This window comes from Bombus huntii, chromosome 11, assembly GCF_024542735.1.
Source record: "Bombus huntii isolate Logan2020A chromosome 11, iyBomHunt1.1, whole genome shotgun sequence".
Classification (NCBI taxonomy): Eukaryota; Metazoa; Arthropoda; class Insecta; order Hymenoptera; family Apidae; genus Bombus; species Bombus huntii.
Genome location: NC_066248.1, coordinates 5,279,964 through 5,296,078, shown reverse-complemented (window position 1 = coordinate 5,296,078; position 16,115 = coordinate 5,279,964). Strand labels below are relative to the sequence as shown.

The 16,115-nt window shown below is 38.5% G+C and overlaps 1 protein-coding gene across 5 annotated transcripts in view; it reads left to right on the top strand.

The window, feature by feature from the left end:
- Window positions 1–174: 174 nt before the first annotated feature.
- Window positions 175–16,115, top strand: part of LOC126871416 (myelin regulatory factor-like protein) — a 69,021-nt gene continuing 53,080 nt past the window's right edge. For 4 of the 5 annotated variants that reach the window (XR_007691646.1, XM_050630206.1, XM_050630204.1 and 1 more), the window contains exon 1: window positions 175–839. Coding sequence is in view for 4 of the 5 variants with exons in the window: in XM_050630206.1 (XP_050486163.1) it covers window positions 791–839 (49 nt within the window). In the remaining variant the exon portion in view is untranslated. The remainder of the gene's footprint in view (window positions 840–16,115) is intronic. The other variant, XM_050630205.1, reaches the window with a different exon arrangement.

The window sequence follows — 16,115 nt, the reverse complement described above, 5'->3', positions numbered from 1 at the left end:
ACTCCACAACGAAAACTCGAATCAACAACCATTAACTACAAAATCAAAGGACATTTTCACGAGCGAGCGACGATGCGCGGTTCTTTCAAACCTTGCAGTTCGAAGACTGACGCGTATCACGTGACCAGCTCGTTCTCGGCGCGACATGCACGGGGCGCGTTTGCATGTATTACGTATTGTGTGCGTGTGGTATCGGCCACGGAACTGAAGTTTAGTCCGCGCCTCGGGATTCGACACGGCTCCTGGGTGTACGAGTCAGCAGTAGAATAACGCACGGAGAAATCGTTTCGTTGAATTCAAAAGAATCAAAAGAAAAAAAGAAAAGGAAGAACAAAAAGGACGATATACAAAAGTTGGTTCATGTAGTGACTTCTTTCGGATACTGTATTGGATTAATCTTTTTTTCCTTTGCGATGCTTTCATTGTCGTTCACCGTGTCGATTCTCGACGTCGATCGCTCGTAGATCGTGTCGCTGCGTTCGAAGGTGCGAGGAAACACGGAGTGACCACACGGAAGGAGTGAACTTATCTTATTTGGTGAAATTTCGAGAGAAACATACGATTAAAAAGAGACAGACAGTGCAACCGCGAGACTGAGAATAACAGATAGAAAGGCGACAGAGAAGGAGGCAGAAAGAGAAAGAGAGATAGAGAGAAAAACGGAAGAGAGTTACATTAAACGTTGCGTACTATGTGGGACGTCGCGTCGAGTGACATTCTAGCCTGGAGACAAAATGGGGCCCGTTGATCGGGCCCGGAAGATCTCAGGGGTCCGATTATCAACGGAGGTATGGATGTCATCGGGGACGGGGACGAGCAAACCCTCCAGGCGATTCTCGGTGAGTACCATCAGAGTTTCGTTTTGTTACCGCTTGTGTTTCGAGTGCATGATATATGTATAAATTGCAAGCGTTCACCAGTCAGCTCGGTGGAACGGTTCGCGACGATTGACAAGCATGACAGCCACGGGAATGTCGCGGATCCCTAGCGTTCGCCATATACCTTGCATTTACCGTGTGCGCCATACAAATGCGTTCTTCGGTTGCTTCGAGTTCCCCGTGCATTGACCTTAAACGCACCGGACACGGTTCATCGTGCGTTTTCGTCTTCCAGCCTCCTTACTCTCAAACAGATGACCAGATAAACAGCGTTATCCTGCTCCAGTTTGACCTTACCCGGTCTGCGTTTTTTCTCTTCCTTTTCTGCTCGAATATTCTAGAGTCTAATAAGCTTGTTCCTTAGTGATGCAGAGTATGAAAATGATCAGAGAAATTTCTCCTTATTGCGAATTATTATTTGTTGGATTTTATGTAGATACTTTTGATCGTAGTATGGACGATCAACGAATCAAGTAGTAAATATGGAGGAGTTTGTTTTTAACGGAGATGCTTCAAACAGTTGCAGGGCTAACCTTTCGTGACATAGGTAAACGAATATAGCGAAACATTATAGTATCTTTATTTTTTTTATTAAGTTATATAAAAATATAAGTATATTTTACTAACTTATCATAATTATCATAACTACTATGTACTAAAACTACCCAAACCAGAAATATCTTATACATGTAGTGTAACTGAATAAAACTATGTAAGAACACAGATATTTCTAAAGATAGCGTCGATATAGATCCAATTTAGATGTACGCTAGCGTGGTAGGTGTGTCGGTACACTGGAGTTGTTGAATAATTCAAATATTGTTGTCGCGTAGTATCATTCATAGATTCTTCCTGAATCGCTTGAATCCGAAGAATTCTGTTTGCAAAATGCTTAGCTCGCTCTGATTGATCTTCAAAGGAGAGTCGTGTGCCTACGTGGATACATTTACCCTACTTTTGCCTTGACTGTGCAGCTCCCCTCCATGCTCGCGGAAAAACCGCCTTCACATACCTGTTACACGTTTAGTTCAATGCATCGTGCTGCATCATTTCTTGCCATTATTCTACTGTAACTATGCAACAACCGCTATTATACTCTTCCCCTCGGAACCAAAACTCGTATGAGTCATCGTGTCTCTTAATTTCGTAAGAAGTCACGTTAAGTCATCCGTACCAAGCATCGGTCGAAATTAATTCATTAAGGATCAATGATGCGTTAATGCAACATTTCATTCGTAATTTCCGTTTCTAGTCAGTCTATATAATTTAATTTAGTTTTCTGACATTGTGGTTACGAAATTACTATTTCTTCTTCTAATAATCGTCACTAACTTATGCGTGTTTAAGCAGAATTCAGGTTTTTACGACGATAGTTGAGAAAATGAAACTAATTATATACCCGTACACCCTTTACATTATTTACGTCTTTATAAATGCATAAAAATCTCTACTACGTTGTAAGTTGTATCTTTTAAAATTAGGTTTTTTTTCTGTAAGATATCCATCATCATAAAACGTTTCTTTCACAATGATAAAATGGCGTAATCAGAATAAAAAATATTTCGTGGATATGAGAAATTTAAGTAAACTTTGAGTTATCGGTGAAATATGTAATAATTATCTGTTATATAGCATCAGCGGAACAGCATCTGCATAAAAATTCTTTCGTCTTATTCGTCGTTTTTCTGCGTGTTTACGATTTTTTTCTAATAATCGCACTGGATGTTGGACTCCCGGGTGCATTCACCTGCAACGAGTGCACCGTAGCACTCTTTATTTGGGTCGGAGGTTGCAATGTAATGCTTCTCTCCGTTCAACTTGATCTTTCCACGAGCATGCTCTCGCGAGCAGTGTACAAACGGAGAACTTGTTTTTCGACTACATTGAATCATTCGTTCCTGGATTAATATGATTAAATGCGTCGAACGCGATTAAGATGAGAAAATAGACAATTAGATTAAGTCGAATATTAACATATCGTTGACAGAGCATGCTATGAAATAAATTTTCACCCCAGTTCCCATACGTACGTTTTTAGAAAATATGTCAGTGCTTATAAGATGAAAAACATCTATTTGCATTTCTTGACCTTGACATTTAAAAAATTATAGACAGTAGACTCACGTTTTTCATTAACGTAACGTGTCAAGATTCTTTAGCATCGAAGTACCAAACACTTGAATATAAGTATACTTTGTTTTATCGTTTCTCACAGCGTAGCTTTTCAGTCAAAACGTGATATTTTTAAAAATTCTTAGATACGCCATCAATGGAAAGCCTGCAATCGCTACGCGTTCCTTCGAGTTCGAAAGTTAAGCAGAATTTTCGGAAAGAGTCCATAAGTAACTCTTTCAATGGAAATTCGATTAATTTCCTAATATAATTCGGTTAATTTCGAATAGCGCGCGTATTGTTGCATAGGATGGCAACGTATATTTTTACTGAATTAGCTCGGTCGATCTCGTTTAGAATACCTGTCATTGAAGCAATTTGAATTTACGCAACGGCTACTAAATTTTAATTCGTGTCACTTTAACTCGTTAAGGACCAGGCAGTGAAGTAATAGGTAGACAAATAACTTGGATTATGTAAAGGAGGTAATTGGCACAGATCAGTCTGCTATCACTACGAATAGCTAACAAAATATCTTTATCAGTTCCTAGTAATGACGAACAAAAAGCAACGAAAATGATGAACGGAAATGAAATACGATCTCCACGAAGTCAAATAATTGCCGTGGATTCAAGGTCCTTGCCGAGATTTTCCGACCAGATCGTTTTGTATTCTAACGATTTCACGTTTAGTTAACTACATACATCTAATAACGCTCTATACAATGACTGGAAAATGTATTGGCCCATACACTCGGTTTCAGTTGAAGTGGCTTTTTATCAGATTCTACATTTCATTTTCATAATATCTTATGAAAGTGTTACTTAAATGATACGAAATTTATTATAATATATACGCATGCTCGTGAAAGTATTACGATATAGTGGTCGTGTTTCATTACAGTGCTAATGAAATTTCAAAATATTTTTATAATACATACAGTACGGGCATAGAAATTTTCTATGGTAACCGTTTAAATAGGTTCGTGAGCCGGTATACTTGAATTTAGTTAACGATAGAATAGATACAATGGCGTGTTGATACGTGCTTTTCATAGCCACTGTACAATCTATCAAAAGGTTTTAATATATTTTGGAAAACACAAAGTACAACGGAAAGAGAAAGAGAAGCACGCCGATGCGCGACCGCCGAGATTCGCTGGATGGATCGAACTCTCTCGGATATTACCGCAATTCGTCGGTCTTTACCAACAATTCCAGTATTCTCTGTGCTCGCAGTGGCTGGCAGACAGTGAAAGTTGCAGCGGTGAACGTGCTTTTCCGTTTATTTGAAATTAACAGCTCGATACTTGGTCATAACCCGTGTCAATAAACAACGCGTACCGTGTACATCATCGACAACATTTCACTTTATTTTTGTTTTCGTTATCAGCTATTATTCACAGTCGCACGATTGTCGTCAAAGTAATTGTTCGTTGCTACGTTCGTTGCCAGGTAGGTTCGTCGTCGGCTCCTTCTAGATTTTTTCTGATTTTAATATCTCTGATATTATCCTCATTCGCGTATCTAAAGATGTTTACGCATCCTCTAGAAAACGATAATTAACGTTAAAAGTTAGCGTGCCGTAGTAATTAAAAAAACACGCCGATTTCATGGCGAACCATCGATCTTTCTCACGTCGTAACGATAGCCGTGAAAGCCGTCGAAGATCGGCAAGAAAGACGTACAGAACATCTAACGAAGTTAGTATAGCTGTGTTAAATATAGCCGCGCGAACTTTCCTCGTTGCTAATTAATTCTCTCCGCGGTATATTATTATGTAAGCTCGATCTCTGCATTCGATCGTCAGTTCGAATACAGTGCAGCTCCATTTGTTCGAACCTGGCGAATAAACAATTCGTATACACGTACGTAAGTTTCTATCAGTTCATTGATTATTTCTGCTACCTGTGATTTCTCTTTTAAATAGTAGCAATTCACGATCGGATAAATGCATCTTGTTTAATCTGGATAGTACTTTGATCGAATACCGATTTAAATCTTGATCGTATAAATGGACTTCAGACCCGAGTGAAGTTTCACTACAGCCAACAGTAGTAATTTCGATTAATCTTTGAGCCAAGACGATTTAATCCATCTGCCATTTACGAGCGAGAGAAAGATGAAAATGAGAAGAAAACGCATGGGAAACATTTTTTTTATTTTTTACAATACGCTTTCTTAAATATATATTTCATTAAAATGCTGAAAACAAGCATCTGCGTCTCCCATCGAAAAGAGACATATTACGATCCATGTTGATTACATATCTTTCACTCATCCTCTCATTGACATTCCTATAATTACACTATTTTACCCAACACCCTGTATATCGGAAATTAAAGACACACCGTTTGAACGATGCGTTGCGTGATATCTGATAGGAAAGGGTTGCTCGTCTGTGTATAAAATCAAAAGCGGTTTTCCTGATTTGTACGCTGCTTATCGCTGGTCCGTGCAGAACGACGCAACGACGCAAAATGAGCGTTAATGGCAACGTGCTTGTGCACGTGTGCACGCCTGTCTACGCTATGTAACTGCGTACGTAGATGGATGCGTCTATGCAGCAGTTACTGTGCACAGTTCCATATACGTACGTATATCAAGCGTCATTGAATAGAAAGATACGATTAGCGTGACGCGATCCTATTCTTGCTGCAGAGTTTCAAAACAATCGATTTTTCGAGTTCCGCCTAGACTTATGAAACGTTCTCTCTCTCTCTCTCTCTTTGTTTCTCTTTCTTTCCTTTTTTCGCTGCGCTGAATAGATAATAGGAAACGGTTCTTCTCGGATGTAAGTGAGTTGTTTGGGCAGTGGGTAAAGTCTGTTTCGCGTCAATTAAATTATGTAGCTTGATTCTGAGTTTGTATAATCATCGCTGTAAGATGGCTAGATATCGTAATAATTGTATAAAATAAAAAACAAGCATATAAAGGCTGATAGTAGATATATTTTTTGAAGTTTATCTCGGTAATTATGTTTGTTCGTGCCATCTGTTTTACTAGATAAATTGATGGAAGTTGATCAGCTTTTCCTTCGCTCTTTCCTTCTTTTTTTGTAGCGCATGAAATGATTGATTAATCACGGTCGATTTGGCAAGAAGTTTAACCAACTTCCAACTCGTCGGATCTTTCTTTTTCTATTTCTTTCTTGCTATGAAAAAAGGAAAGAAAGGAAACAAGGTTATCTAGAGACCCGAGGCATACAGTGTATAGAGAAGGTTTTACCGAGAGTCATAACTGTAAACTGGTCGCTAAACGCGAGAATAAATACCGGTCTCTTCCGATTTTGTATAACGCGCCAAAGCTGTTTGCTTCGTTCTAAACTCTAAACTATCTCCACACGAAAATCCTTGAATATATCGGAGGAAGAGGAAGAAGAAGAGTAGGAAATGAACGCAGAAATCTTTTTCTCGCTAAATTAAAATAAAAATCGGAGAAGCAACAGACACGAAGCCTCTGTATCTTTCTCATCTAATTTTTCTGCAATCTTTTCTGCAACGTAGAGGTACGAAATGCAGCAGCAGCGATAATAATCAAAGCTACTTATCGATTAGAGGAATATCCTCTACTTCCGTTCTTCCGCGGATGATCGCATCTGTCGCTCTAGTTTCACCTTCGTCGAATTTGTCTATAAATAGGGACGAATGGTAGGTAAGCTGTACCGGTAGCACTAGTTTATTATACTCCATATAGTAATGGCGGCCATAAATTGCAACAAACGGTGTCGTCACGAGAGGCAATTTACTACTTGCCACTCGCGCCCTTGCGCCTCTACGAACGCAACTTTCCTCGATGCTCTTCCTCAAATCAATATCGGACCAGTGCAAAAGGGATCTTTTCGAGTTCTTTTAACGAAACGGTACGATTCACAAAACTCAACGAAAAAGACGTACTCGAGAAATTGAAGAAATCTCGGGTTTTAAATACCCTCGAATGCATACACACCGATTTCGTTTCAAGTTTATTGCGTATTTACCGATATGATTCTAATATGTAGAATACGAGATTTTATTATCATAAATTAAAGAAGCGTTATGCAATTTACTATTGGATAATATTTCTCATCGCTGCCTATCTAATTGCCACTAGTACTTATTCGACAATTCGTGTTTCGATAGAATCCGTTGTATGTCACTTCGACACGCAGCAGCCACGCATTATCGGCAAACAAAGAATATTTGGAAAATGTTAATGTTTCGGTTGATGATGGAAGCGAATCTACGCATACTCCGGAATCAAATATTTGCTTTGATACCATTGCTCTCCGACCGATTAACAACAACGAATCGCATTAAGCTCTCAAAATCTCTCATCTGTATATCGTAGCAATCACCACAAACGTATCACCAGAAGATTCCATTTATTACCAGCATCTTTCTTCAGCTCATCGACGAGCCGCAACTGTTCCGAATCTGGTGTTTATACTTGAAATTTCCGTAGCGTGCAAATCGATGGAAACCAGCTCTCTGAAATAACATTAATCACCTACTATTTCTTTTATCTCCGACGTGTTGTTTCCCCTACATTCCCTCGCCATATCTACCACCGTTTTACCATACACATGCTGGTTCGGCTCGCGATTTCATGCCGATCCACCGTTACACCGTTCATTTTATTTTGCTTGCCTTCTCTACCAACCGTGTTGAAATCGTATCGATTCACCGGGTGAACGTTTATTTTCGACAACGGACGCACGCCAGCGACAATAAAACCGTTCGATCGTGGCCGCTTATCGGTGATCGGCGGACCTGAAGGATGAGTTATAGGACCGGCTGGTGCGACATGGCCGTTGAGGAAAGCACCGCGCAAGCTGGAGGTCGTCCTGAACCACCCACAACATCACATTGGTCGGCGAAAAGCTGTGTGGTTCCGCCTTTCGTCTAAAAGCTCGGGCATGCGCCGAGTTTCCGTGCCATTCGCTGCACCAGGCCACACGGTGCCTATCGTCTCTTTATTGTTATTATCGTCATCGTCGCTGTCCCTTTCCTCTTCTCTTTTTCCATTCGTTTCGAACTACTTTCCCTACTGCCATGCGACCAGCCATGAACAACCGCGAACGATATAAATAACGATGAGACACGAACGAGTATTTTGTTAGCGTCCTCGTTGTTACGGAAGATCGTTGGTATCTTTGTTTTGTTGGCAGAGCGGCCTGATACAATCGTTGATTTTAATCCTACGAATAATTCAATCATCGATGATTAGTAAAGTAGCAAGTAAAGAATTAATCGAGAGAGTAATCGGTTAACAATCGAATATTTTAAGTTCGGTAACCGAGTGTCAGTCTATTGCCTATTTAAATGGCACCGCATCAGGGTCGCGCGTAGGAGCGAAAACTATTTGCAAGGATTGGTTCTAAGACTGAGCTTTTTCTCTAAATTAATCGTTACGTAGCCGACCAAAATGTTTATAGCTCTAAGGAAACAGTTTTGTGATATTTTCGTTAAGAAGATCGTTAAGATAGATATTACGTGGAAGCGTACATACTCAGGCTACCGACATTAGGTTTAATCTACGAAGAACGTTCCCATTGTTCGCCAGACCCATTTTGACAATGGACTTTGGTAACTACGAGAAGGAAGATGTTTGGAAAGAAACATGGGAGCCATCTCGATCTTCCCCTTAGATTATACAGTTTTTCTTTGTTTTAGGGTTTTGTTCTTTAGAGCGTGTTACGATAGTAATTGCTTTATTATTTGCGATCGCGTCGAGTTTAAGCTTTTGTAGTGGAACGGTTAATTTATGAGCGGAAGCTGCGAGAGATTCGGGTTAAGATAAGTTTAGCAATGCTAAATGCGATCGAATACTAAAATGGTTGAAGCATTGTAGCGAGATTAAATGAATTATTTATTTTCTTTTTTTTTCTCTCTTAAGACGAGGAGGACGAGGAGTAGAAAATTGATTTGTGAAACCCATTTCGTGCCTGTGACCCGGATTCTCTGTGAAAATCTCTGTTATTTGTCCGGGCGGAAGTTAATGTGGAACGCCGTTGTTGATGACATCCTCGTGTTCTTGTCCCTTTTTTGCAATAACCGCAGTGCATGCGTTTTATTCGCGCGTGTATGCAAACAGGGGAACAGGTAGCGTGACATATACTTCGATGACAGGCGTGCAATTATGCAGATTTTGACACCTGATCGTAGCTTATGTACATACGTAAGGTCGTCAATCGTGCGGATGCGCGCAGGTAAAAGTTAAATAGACAGATTCGTTGCAAATAAAATTCATTGAAAGTAAGTCGCGATAACGTCGTAATATATTACTTAGAAAATAATAGTTAGACCGTACATGCATATGCATCTATGGAAAATCAGAAAATGCAAAAGCGCACGACGCTTGATACTTAAATTAGAAACTCAATGTTTAAATTGTTGAAGTGGTCACCACTTCTAAGAAAACTCTACATCTGGTCTTTTTTAGTTTTCTCAAGCACCGAAGCCATCGACAGTGTGTAGACAAAAGACTGCGACGAAGACAGACCATAAACAGTAGACAGACGACGTTGGCTTCGGGGTTTTCAGTTATTGGGTAACACAGCTAGCGTGCGGATCTGGACCAGCTCAAATTGTATTCTTACTTATAATTACACTTCTATTCAAATATATTTTCTGCCTTACAATTTATCCACGAGTTTTCTCTGTTTACACATCGAATAACCTCAACATAAATAAAACGATCGAACACGTCGATTATTCTGTCCAGGAGATTTACGTAAAGTTTCTCGTTCTTTATAGTTCATTGTTGTAAAACAAGCAATCGAATTTTACAATTCAACAGAAATAAACTAATCTTATAATTTAACCAATTATTCGAAAGAAAGCGACCAAACGTATTTACGAGATTGTTATCTTAAACTGCGGTATACGATTTCTTACTGTAAATCATAAATAAAATTCTGCAAACTGTTTGAATGTGCGGTATTCGTTATTAAAAGCAAGCGTGAATTACGTGTGAGAAAAAGCTGTTTCGTTTGAATACGCAATGGCTAATTCTCACCGCCTGGATACGTTTCTGTGTACGCACCTGTGGGTGAACCTGTTTACCTCAGCTCCACAAAGCAAACTTGTTTACACCTATAAAGTTCCCTAAGCTGCTCCCTTAAAGTGCCCATGTATACGTGTGTACTACAAACTGTGCGTTGAAGTGTACGTACGTCTACGAAAAACTGTCGGTGAGACTCGTTTTCTAGACGGAAGAAAGGGGACGAACTAAAGGGGTGGTTTGTTTAATCGATGCCACGACTCTTTGATCCCGTTGTGTCCACAACTCTGTGTTCCGTACGCTTTCACAGTCATGCGAATCGGCCACAACGCGGTCTTTGTTTCCTTTGCATGCCACTGATTCGTGAAAGTAAACAGTTTTCTATTCTTGCATTGGGTCATCGAAAAATTCACTTCCGTGATTATTTAATCCTCCATTGGTATCCTTTGGTCATACGTTGAACACAACTGTTCATGCTAAGTATGCGTCGAGTTATTCGATTGCAACTTTAGTTCCTTGAAATCTATTTTATTATCATTTAATTCTTTAAATATTATTGAAATCTATCGAGGACCTGGAAATATCGAATACCAATGGAAACGAAATAAGATTAAATAAATAGATCCAAATCGTGATAAATTGAAATAAAATGAAACTAACGTTATTCGTAAAACTGGTAGAAATGTCACACACGTTATACAAGAATGATAAAAGTTGGTTAATAAAGTAGAATGCAACGCTACGAGTGAATTTTACAAATATGTAATCCGAGTATCCGCATTTATAGAAAAAAACTATCAGTTTTATTTATTTATTATCTATTCCGTTCGTAATTCTTTTGTTTAATTAACCATTAGCGATTTTTAGGTTTCACGCATAAATTGGTAAAGATATTTTCCTTTCCTCCTTCGACTTCTTGTATTTACCTTTCACGGTCCTCAGCGAATTCCAGAATGAGAGGAGCTCGTTCTAATCTCAAGATCATCGTCTGCCTACGTCCATACACGGCGTCACGATGCATGAATTAGAAAGACCGTCTTGATCGTAGATTGACGGGGATCCTGAAATGGAGAACCGAGAGATTTCAAGGATACGCTCTCGCCGGCTTTCAAGTCTCGCTTCGATCTCGATGGTATCTCAAATATATGTATACTTCGATACGATTATACACTTAGCTGGTTAATATAGCTGTTTGTTTGGACGTGCATGTCATATAAAATGTTGACGTAACGTGAAATTTTTCAGTTTTTAACGTTTGCATTGCCAATTACTTCTTTTCTTCTCCGTTTCCCTTTTTTTTTTTTATTATTATTCCATCCACGTATATGCTATTCATGATCATTAAGATTTTCTACTTAAGATTATACGTGTGTTCTTGAAGTCACGTACACGGACGTTTATAGATATCCGGACACTTTGAATACTTCGTAACGACAGCATATAAATTTTACGAATGAACAATGTACCATTAGCCAGAAACACTGTTTATTAACTTTTTATGGAATCACCAAATTGCCTGTTAGAAAGCAAATAAAATTCTCTAATTTCTCTAAATATTTCTCTCTATCTGATATTTCTAAAAATAATAATAATCATAGTATTTGCTGTTGAGTACAGAGCCAAAACTTCAATTCAATTTCAAACTTCAAAGGAGGGTAAATCAAAGTTGAAAAGGCCTTGTAACAGCAAGTGCACTTAATGTGATTTTCACGCTATTAAATTAAAAATCGAACGACTTTTTCTCTCTATCTGATATCTCTAAAAATAATAATAATCATAGTATTTGCTGTTGAGTACAGAGCCAAAATTTCAATTCAATTTCAAACTTCAAAGGAGGGTAAATCAAAGTTGAAAAGGCCTTGTAACAACATGTGCATTTAATGTGATTTTCACGCTATTATATTAAAAATCGAACGACTTTTTCTCTCTATCTGATATCTCTAAAAATAATAATAATCATAGTATTTGCTGTTGAGTACAGAGCCAAAACTTCAATTCAATTTCAAACTTCAAAGGAGGGTAAATCAAAGTTGAAAAGGCCTTGTAACAGCAAGTGCACTTAATGTGATTTTCACGCTATTAAATTAAAAATCGAACGACTTTTTCTCTCTATCTGATATCTCTAAAAATAATAATAATCATAGTATTTGCTGTTGAGTACAGAGCCAAAATTTCAATTCAATTTCAAACTTCAAAGGAGGGTAAATCAAAGTTGAAAAGGCCTTGTAACAACATGTGCATTTAATGTGATTTTCACGCTATTATATTAAAAATTGAACGACTTAGAACGAACAAATATGAAAATATACCGCGAGGCCTAGATATCCTTACTATAATACTTTACATTTATTACTAACACCGGAAGTGCTTCTGTTAAATTAAAAGATTCTTCTTAATCACTTGTATAATTAAAAGATTGAAGGATCTGTAGAGTTTAATCGAGGACGACGGTATTGTTTCGTTCGTACGAACGATTCGCAAAATGATTCTATCGCGCTCGTATCAAACAAAATTGTGGTTGCACAACTTTGAGGCGGTACGAGCGAGTATAACGAGACACGAAAGTCACCAACCATTATAACGGATAATGTTCTCGTTGCTTCATACGTCAATTGGTGTAATAGCGCTAGAAATGCCATCCGACGAATCGATTTACGAAAGATTTTCGCGTTTCTACGCTGAAGATCTGGAGCAACGTACATATCGTATGCAACTCTGCCGATCGTTTCGACGAAATTAAGACGTCTTCGTGGAACTTTAATTTATGGGAATCGCGCGTTACGACACGGAAACTTGCTTATGCGAAGGAACGGCTTTGTTACATCGCCACAAAGCTAGTAAGGCTAATGCCGAGTAATTACATACGCCTTGTATACGCCAGAAACTAGAATTTTCGTTAATGGACACTGACGTTAAGAGAAACGTCTGCTACTGCGAGGAAAAAGAAACGCGTTAGAAAGATACAAAGACTATCTAATTAGAAGAGATATGCAATATGTATATAGTATTAAGCCAGAAACTAATCTTCGTTATGTATATCGCATGCAACTAAAGGTTCAACAAACGTTTTGCGAGATATAGGATAAAGAATATAACAAAGAATATAGCAAAGATATAATATATAAATACAACGACGCGAAGCGACACTCTTGCGTTTACATTGCTTTGTTTTTCGTACGTCAACTTTGACAAGTTGCAGTTAAGATATCAAGCAAGCTAACGATTTTCCGGTACAAGTAAGCTAATAGCTTTTTTCGTAGAGGATGTCTTTAAAAAGATGTCATTTAAAAAAATTAAGGTCCCTTTAACGTCTCGAAAAATATACTCATCCGAGTAATTTCCTTAAATACGATAAATTTCCCTGGAAACATTTTCTCATAAAGTCAACAGACAACGAATTACTTGAGACGGTAGTTTCTACTGACTCACTCGGTATCAAATTCAATTCGAACATGCCGCAACTACGAATTTATTATTAATTATATTTATCAATTCAATTTATCATCATCTCGTTACACGTTTCGATAAGAATTTCTACTCTTATAGACGAATATCATCAACAAACTTATCTATACTTATTTGCGCGAGACGCAGCTGGTGAAATTAATCCGCCTCTAAAGTAGATCAACACAGTCAGACACAGGCCATCCATATACTACGTACTCTTCAGCCGCGGAAGCTGTTCAGCTACGTCGAAATAATTATCGCCTTGGCGGTCGATCCTAGCAGCGAGTGTGGGAGGCAGAAGATTCGTTTCATCTCTAGGCGAAAGTTGCTCGATCTCAATCACTGAAAGTGTTTTATCGACCATGAAATTGAACGAAGAGGTGATAAAAATGCTGCAGTAATAAATTCCGCGTACAAAACGTCAGACACCTAGTTCCGCCGATGAACCCTCTCGAATTAATCGGTTGCTCGCGAGCGAACTTTCCAGTTCCATTTATCCACTGAGGAGGGATAAATGATAGGCTTTGGTTCTAGTGGGATCTTTTATCGCATTCGCGACCTTTATTCTAATAAAATGGGCAGCTTCGAACGTCTGATCGGAGCACGAGTTTCCTAGCCGTTTTCATCGCGTTTTCCGAGACCTTCTGTCTCCTCGACACTCGATCACGCCCACGCACGAACCTCTAATTTGCTATTACATCAAGCAGGGCGGTACGCGCCACTTCCGGGTAAGAAATCAAAGTCATCCGTCGCGAAGCAAACGCTGTCTTCTGGTAAACGTACGGACGAATCCGTGACTTTATCATTCTTTTTCTTTTTTTTTAGTTTTATTAACTTTTCTGGTATGCAGCTTTAAACAACTTCCATATAGTTCTATCGACTTTTGGCCGATTTTCAATCTAATTTCGACGATCTTTAACGACTCCTTCGAATACCTTTCGCCGGATTTTTAATCGATCGTCTAGGAATTTTTACGGATTTCTGTCAAGTTCTTACTGATTTGAAATTTCTAGCATTATCTTGTTTTTTACGATTTTTTTCAGATCTCTGTTTATCGTTTGTGAACTTCCGTTTCTATTAGACATATCTTTAACTAATTTTGATACGTTTCGACGAAACTTGGATACTTTTAAATCTTCGATCATCCAGTGAATTTCGACTTCTCTCAACGCGCTTCTAACAAATTTTGACGATCTCTTACGTCTATATGAAAAGTTATACAAATCCCGATGCACATATTTTTTCATTTCAAATGTATTTCAATGTACACGCTGCTAAGATATCGATCATCAATTCTAACGATTGGAACAAAAATAGTCGGATTGTTAGCAACGCGTAAGAGGAATACACGAGCAACTTTTCTCCAAGTTAGAACGTTCAACGAGAGAGCAATACATTTTGAGGAGATCTCGGTTGATTTCGCAAGTGTCGTAGCCTGTTATTGGCTTAATGACGATTTGCATCGCTCACGATAATCCCACGTGTACATATCTACTCGCAAGGCTCGTATCACGTACTCGCACGCTGATAAATATCTATCCACGACATATTTCTTCTTTTATATTTCTGCTTTTGCGTTTTCTGCTTACATTTCTGTTTGATTCCTCTTATGCAACACGCTTGAAAAAAAATCTATCATCTTATCTAAACGTTTAAAGTTTCATGAAAACGCACATGCAATTTCATTAACTCGCGATGATCGAATAATTTCCGTTTCTTCCTCTTTTCTTTTTTTTTTTTTTTGTTGGTTTCCAAGAGCGTTATTCAGTATTTCTTTAGAAACGTATGGCTTTCTTTTGTGCGAGACTCGGCGTAAATCTAAAAATTTTCACAATTAACAGACGTTTCCACAATGTCTGTCTCTGCAATTATCGCTAATTCCTACTGTTTCTTTAAGGCTCCGTTCACCGGTAGCAGTAATTCAAAGAAAAACTTTTTCCCGTGAAACGGAATGTAAAAAATCTTGCACATCCATAGCTATTGAAACTACAACGAATTTGAAGAAAATTTCACGACATTATTATCCGAAACTCGAGTCATCCAACTAATTAAAATTCTAGTAAAATTGCAAACTTTCAAAATCTGACGGATTTCTATCTCTTAATAGATAAAAACAAGAAGATACAAACTTTACCAATTTCGCTACCCTAAACGGAGCCTTCGAGCATTGAAATCGTCATCCGTGTCTCGAAATCCTCTACACATTTACAGTGTTTCCACCGAGACATCTCTACTTTTAAATATAAAAAGAAAGGCGAAGATATAACAGACGAAAATTATAAAGCAAATTGCCGCGACATGGCGGCGCGCAAAACACGCCACGGCGAGTTTACTACGGTCGACCGTTCTAGATTTTCATGGGAGATTGTTTATAATGCAAGAGAGAGGATGTGTGGACTACTTTGCGAGTCGCGAGTCGTGCCGCGATCGCGGAACGCTTCGACGTTCCACATGCAGAGGAGAGAACGGGAAGCCTCGTAAAAATCGAGGTAACACACAATGCTCCCGACTATCCACATGTTCTGTGCTATCGGTATTTGTATAACAACAACGTATAAATGACAAAAAGAAATGTACGAGCCAATAAATTGGCGCTTCAACCACTTGTTATCTTTTATATTTCATACTTGGTATCTTTTTATCAAATTATATATTAGCTTGTCCGAAATGTTTCTTTCGTTTTATAAGGAAATAA